General features: G+C 34.4%; 1 protein-coding gene across 5 annotated transcripts in view; it reads left to right on the top strand.

Moving 5' to 3' along the window:
- PHKA1 (phosphorylase kinase, alpha 1 (muscle)) overlaps positions 1-7,294 on the top strand; it is a 129,923-nt gene that overhangs the window by 71,562 nt on the left and 51,067 nt on the right. For all 5 annotated transcript variants that reach the window (XM_011998219.1, XM_011998218.1, XM_011998217.1 and 2 more), the window contains exons 15-16: positions 1,237-1,346; positions 2,322-2,466. In XM_011998219.1, the coding sequence (XP_011853609.1) occupies positions 1,237-1,346; positions 2,322-2,466 (255 nt within the window). The remainder of the gene's footprint in view (positions 1-1,236; positions 1,347-2,321; positions 2,467-7,294) is intronic.

Genomic DNA, 7,294 nt, shown 5'->3' with positions numbered 1-7,294 from the left:
TCATTTACATTAGGTATATCTCTTAATGCTATCCCACCCCCACCCTAAGATAGGACCCGGTGTGTGATGATCCCTTTCCTGTGTCCAAGTGATCTCATTTGAACAGACATTTTCTACATCAATGTGCAGCATTGCCCACAATAGCCAAAAAGTGGAAACAACCCAAATGTCCATCAATGAATGGATAAACAGTATGCAATGTATACACAAAATGTATACCCAAAATGGAATATTATTAAGCCTTTAAAAGGAAGGAAATTCTGACATATGCTACCCATAGATGAACCTCGAAGACTATGCTAAATGAAATAAGCTAGTTACAAAAGGAAAAATATTGTATTATTCCATTTATATGAGATACCAAATTCATAGAGATACAAAGTAGAACGGTGGTTGCCAGAGACTGGGAAGCAGGGGACATGAAAAGTTACTGTTCAATGAATAGAGTTTCAGTTTGGGAAGATGAAAGAGTTCTGGAGATAGTTGGTGGTGATGTTTGCACAATGATGTAAATGTCCTTAATGCCACTGAACTTAAGGTTGTTAAAATAGTAAATGGTAAATTTTATGTTGTATATATTTTACAGTATTAAATAGAAACAAAAAGGAAGGAATAGTGGAAAAACCTGGTTGTGACATCAATCTCAGGTAAAATGTGTGCTTTACAGAGTGAACCCTGGAATATGACCAAGGCTTTGACAATTCTCTGGTGCAGCAACACTAAAACTGACATACTTGATAAGTATAACACTTAGGTAAAGCAAATGAAAAAAATTAAATTCCCAAGAAAAATGTGTTCTAGTCAAAAAATAAAAAAGTAATAGTCCTGTCAGTACTGACATGAAAGCATATTTAGTATGTGTTTTGGGGGAAAAAGTTTTAGAACAATATAAACAGTGTTATCCTTATGATATAAAAGAAAAATATGTGTGTGAATAAACTATTTTCTCATCATAAGAGGTATTGATTTTATAACTCCCTTTTGGAAGACGAAAAGAAATTCAGCTACGTTTAACATAGACATCAATTATAGGATGGATTCCAATTTCAGAATGCTAAACTGTAAAAAGAAGACAACTTAAATTCAAGGAAATACAGTGGATGTGTGTATGTCTATATGTATATACATGCATTGTGTATGTGTATGTATATGTGTATGTATATATATATGTAAAAATGTTTGCTGATTTGATTTGTGCTCTAGAAATATCTTTACCATTTCTCAATTCTGTATCAGGATGCAACAATAGAATGAAACTCAGTGGACGACCCTACAGACACATGGGAGTGCTTGGAACTTCAAAACTCTATGACATTCGGAAAACTATCTTTACTTTCACTCCACAGGTGGGTGAAATAGCTTGAATGTGCATTGAGATGAATGGAAATAAAAGAAAAACATTGGAGAAGTAAAGCATTTACTGGAGTTGGGATAAGTGTCAAAGAGTTCCACCAGGCCTTGCACGTAACTTACTCGGTGAATATTTATAGAGTTGAACTGAATTGAGCTTCCAGCACAGAGTTTCGCTAAGTGATTGTAACTGCCAAAAGTACCCGTGGGTATTGCAGAAACTAAGGATGTTACAAATGCTAGAGTACTTACAAAAGTAATCCTTACTTTTAAAAGTTAAAAATAAAACTGTATGTGTCCTTTATAAACAAAATACAACCTTTTTTATTCAGCTACTGAATTATCTTTTCTTTGTTTGGAGGAAGGGCCCTTTTTACATTCATAGAAATCTTCAGTGTCCTCTTCTAAACAAAAATGTCAGTCCTCTTAGCTGTTACTAAACACGTTGTTAGCCTGATGTTTATTAGCTACATGATAATAACAAACCTGATTATCTGTGTTTATGGGGAGGAGAAACTATTTTCTGGAAAGAAAGCTTAAACTCCCCATTTGTCATCTTACATTTGAAATAGTGCAGCTGAGGTAGGAATAGACAAAAGAGTAATGGACCATAGATTCTGTTTCTGAGTTTGCCATTTGCTAGCCATATGATTTTGCTAATCTACATATCATCTCTTAGCCTAATTTTTCATCTATTAAAAGAAGAAAAACCCTCACTGGGGGGTTATAGGATTAAATAAAATTATATACTTGAAAATACTTTGTAAACTGTAGCATACCATAAAAATGTCGGAAATCATTATATGTGCCAGTTAACCACCAGATACCTTGGAATGTATTAGACATTAAATTTGGGGATATCATTGCCCTGTGACACCTTGGATACTCTTCTGAATATGTGAGTAGTTTAAAATATTACTTGATAATTGTGAGAGTAAATTATTCTGAGCTATTATTTTTATTTGTCTCAGTTTATAGACCAGCAACAGTTCTACCTGGCTCTGGACAACAAGATGATAGTGGAAATGCTTAGAACAGACCTCTCCTACCTCTGTAGCCGCTGGCGGATGACAGGCCAGCCCACCATCACCTTCCCCGTCTCACACAGCATGCTTGGTAAGGGCTGCATGAGGCAAGGAATGAATGTATTTTGGAAATAAGTCATAGATTTAGCCCTTCAACATCTTGGTGTTTCTAGAGAATTACTTCTTATAATTTATTCTTTCAGCGGTATTTATTGGCTCCTATTTTATGCCAAGCACTTTTCTAAGCACTGGGGACACATGGAGTGAATAAGGCAGATGAGATTTCTGTTCTCGTGGAGCTTATGCTTTAGAAGGTGAAGACAGACTATATGTAATACATAAATCAACACACAATAATTTCAGAGCTATAATTGAATAGTTTTCACATAGTTTGAGAGCTATAATTCAAAAAATGTAGCAGAGGATAACCTAAAACTTGGTTGGTGGTTACTTTAGCTAATTAGTTTCTAGGTCAATTTTCAGAAACTTTATTCATACAATTATTTTTAAAGACAATAATACTGTATCTGCATATTTCTTACTCCAGTGGTACATCAAGACTTTATAGATAATTTCCCAGGCTGCTTCTTCCAAAGCCTGTCTAACTGAAGCTGTAAAATCTAGTAGGGGAAGAAGCCAAAAGGCTTTTGGTTTATGTTTCCTCTTTTTTTTTTTGACTGGATTTCCTAACATTGCTTACTTGAAACTGGGTGAAAGGTTTTATTATTCTCTCAGTTCCTGGAGGACTAGAGCCAATACTGAAGCGACTGCTTCCTTTCTGTGTTTCTCCTGTTGCTTCCAAAGGCCTGTTTGTACTGCCAAAGTACATAGAATTCCTTTTCATTAAAGAAAAATTCCTTATTGTAAATCATTCAAAATCCAGACTGTTAGGGATTTTGGTCACATCTCAAAAGTGCTTCAATATCACAGGATTTGAGGAAGTAGGGTAGTCTTTCTTCTCTTTGTCTTTCTTCATTACTTAAGACAACACAAGTACCCATTTAAAAACTACTATATTTGCAGAATTGTCTTCAGAAAGTATAAGGTCTAATTGGAGACGAAAAGCTAATATGCAAGAATGATAGAAACAATTTTAAGACAATATATAAAGAATTACTAAACCATTAGATCGGTATTTTACAGAGAAGGCGATCCAGTTGACAAAGAAAATTTCTCAACTGAGGTAGGACTTAACTAGGTTTTTTGGAATGGATAGTATTCAGATGACAGGAGGGAAGAAGGAAAGGTACCGTAAGTGAGGAGGAAAATACCATGAGTGAGGCCTAGAGGCAAGAATGAACTTGACCTGTGAGAGGAGAATGAAGTGACCCACCTGAATAGAGTGGAGTTTGTGTGTTGGAGTATAATTATAAGCAAAATGGGAAAAGTAAGGTAGGGTTCGATAATGAAGACCTTGAAAATAAGCAAAGATATTTAATATAGATTTTTCTCAGAAGTCTGAAACTATCAAAAGGTTTTGAGCAAGGAGTGATATGATAAAAAGATGTTTGGGGACTATTGATGACAGTAGACATTGTAGTGAGGAGAGACTGATGTCTCCACATATGAGGTGAAGAGAAGGTACACTGGATTGGAGGTAATAAAAGTAGAATGGAAAAGAAAGATATGAGTCATTTTAAGCAACACCCAAGTCAAGTATTGGCTAACTAGATACAAGGGATGAATTAAGATAGCTATAACAAAATACCAAAAACTGGGTAATTTATAAACAATAGAATTTTATTTTGTACTATTCTGAAAGCTAGGAGGTCCAAGATTAAGGTGCTGGCAGGTTTGGTGTCTGGGAAGGACCTGAAATCTCTCCTTCTAAGATGGTGCCTTGCTGCTTCATCCTCTGCAGCAGACACACATATGTTTTTACATTGTAGAAGGGACAGAAAAGAAGTAAACCCACTCTCTTAAGCCCTTTTATAAGGGCCCTGATCCCATCCATGATGCCTCCACACTCATGACTTAATCACCCTAGAGGGCCTACTTCTTAATGCTATCACATTGGTGATTAAGTTTCAACAAATGAATTTAGGGGTACATTCAGATCATAGCACTAGGTAAATGTTGCTGCATTGATAGAATCAGGGACATTTTATACGAAGAAGCCAGTTACAAAGGGACATAAGCTTGTAGTGACAAAGAGATTTCAGAATTGAAATACCTGAGAGTTGGGATGAGATACATAGCCACAGCTTGGGAAGCAGAATAAAACTAAAGATCTAGGCCTAAATCAAGCATTTTTTGTACTTGATATGTGGTCACATAACAAAAACAACAGTAACAATAGCAATAATAACTGTAATATTTACTGAATACTTTCTCTGTGCCAGGCACTGAGCTAAGTGCTTTCAATAAATTATTTTGAAATCTCTATAACACTCTTATTCAGGTAGGTACTCATTATCCAAAGTCACAAAGCTAGTAAGTGATAGAGCCAGGCCTCAAACCAGATATTTCAGTCCCTGAAGCCCACATTACCAACAGCAGTGTGTTTTTGCCAGTGAAAATTTTGTGCTGGTGAAAAGAGAACAAACATTAGTGATCACATTGAAATGTGGATTGGTTAAATTCTCATGTTAAAGACAAAGATTCCTGTAATACATAAAAAAGCAAAAATAATACATAAATGGCATACAGGTGGATGCTATTTACAATAGATATCTCTAAAATAAAATCATACAGAAAGATGGAAGAAAGGAATATGTAAAGATATATCATGTAAATGCTGACAAGAAAGCAGTGGTAGCAGTATTGATATGAAAAATAGCAAATAAAATTCAAGGCAAAAATCAGTAAATGGGATAAGTAGGATATTTTATATTGATAAATAGTATACCAACATGATATAACATGTATAAACTTTTATGTACTGAGTAATGTGAATTAAATGTATAAAGCAAGTATTTAGGAAAATTTAGGGACAATATGACAAAACTATTATATATTCATGATGGGAAACAACAACATACTTCTATCAGAATGTCACAGATCAATTATACAAAATAATTAAAGACATAGAGGAGTAACAAACTTGGTTTTTGTGTTTATGGGTGTATATATAACCATGTATCCAAAAAGGCAGAACACACAAAGAATGTTTATGTTTAAAAAGTAGAAATCATACAAACGATATTGCCCGATATGTGACATAAAACTAATTAACACAGAATAGTTAAAAAAGAATCTAACTATAAAGGAATTAAATTTTTCCCAAATAATTATTAGATTAAAGAGAAAGTCAAATTTGAAATTACATGCTTCTTAGAAATGAAAAATGATACCACTACTTATAATCTGTGAGATTTGGTCAAAGTCATATTTAGAAAATTTGATATCCTTACATACTTTTACTTTTAAAAAATGACTTTTGGTTTTGAGACAAGATGGCATAGACTCACTTCTCCCTATTCCTCCTGCTAAGTGCAGCTAAAAATCCTTGACGTTTTATATAAAACAAACATAAGAAAACTCTGAAAGTTGGAAAGAAGGCAGATCAGCTAGGGACTTTAGGACCTGAAGAATAGCAGAGCAGTAAATATCCTGGGCCTTATATGTCCTGGACTGGAAGCTAGAGAAACTGACATCTCAGAAATGCAAAAAGGAAAAAAAAACAAAAAACAAAAAATGGAAAAACAGATTTTTTAAAAGACCCAAGAAAAATCTGCTTTGTCTAGCCGAAGGAACAGGAAAGGAGCAACCTAGAGAGACAGAAAACTTTTAGACCCTATTTTACTTGGCCCCACTTATGCCCCTGTGAGCAGTGACTGAGCGGGGACTCTTCCACGCTTGCACAGCTCTGAAGAGGCATCCCTCTCCCTCTTAGGAGTAGTATCAGAGAAGGGCTAGTGGGGTGCTGAAACTTTCATCCTTGCCCAAAAGTAGAGGAGCTCCTCCCCCTTCAGCCAGTGTGGTGTCAGTGATCAACAGATATCAACAAATGTTGGAGTTATCATGCAAAGATTTTAAGGCAGTTATCATAAAAACACTTAAACACACAATTACAATCACACTTGAAACTAAAGACAAAGTAGAATGCACGTCTTAGCAAACAAACTGAAGATATAAAGAACTGAATGGAAGTTTTAGGACTGAAAAAATATAATAACTGAGATGGACAGCTCACTAGATAGGCCCAGTAGCAGAATGGACACAACAGAGTGAACTTGAAGACAGAACTATAGAAATGACCCATTCTGAACAATACAGTAAAAAAAAAAAAGAAAAAAAAAGAAAAAGAAAAAGAAAAAATATGAACAGAGCCTCAAAGACCTGTAGGACTAATAACAAAAGATTTAACATTTTTAACATTCATGTTAAAAAGATCTAACATTCATGTTATAAAAGTTTCAGAAAGAGGAGAAAAAGTATGGGAGAAAAACAAAAAGCATTCCAACTAATAATGACTGAAAAATTGGTAAAAGACATAAACCTACAAATTTAAAAAAAAAATGAGAAAATCTCAAACATGATAAACCTGAAGAAATCCATGTCAAAACACATAATAATAAAGTTCTTGAACATTAAAGAAGAAATATCTTGAAAGTGGCCAAAAAGAAACAATACCATGTCTATAAGCAACAAACAGTTAGAATGACAGCAAAATTCTCATCAGAAACCATGGAGACCAGAGGGAAGTGACACAACATTTTTTAAGTACTGAAAAAAAAAAGATTTTTAAACCAAGAATTTTGCCCTGTCCAGTGTACTTCAAGAATAAAAGAAAAAAGACATTCTCCGATGAAGGAAAGCTAAGTGAATTTGTCTCCAGGAGATCTGCCCTGAAAGAATGGTTTGAAGGAAGTTCTTGAAACAGAAAGGAAATAATAATAGATGGAATCTTAAAACATCAAAAAGAAAAACTAAAAATAGAAGGAGTGAAAATATGACTAGATACAATAGACTTTCTC

The sequence above is a fragment of the Mandrillus leucophaeus genome, unplaced genomic scaffold, assembly GCF_000951045.1.
Source record: "Mandrillus leucophaeus isolate KB7577 unplaced genomic scaffold, Mleu.le_1.0 Scaffold561, whole genome shotgun sequence".
Lineage (NCBI taxonomy): Eukaryota > Metazoa > Chordata > Mammalia > Primates > Cercopithecidae > Mandrillus > Mandrillus leucophaeus.
This window is presented reverse-complemented; position numbering and strand designations above follow the sequence as displayed.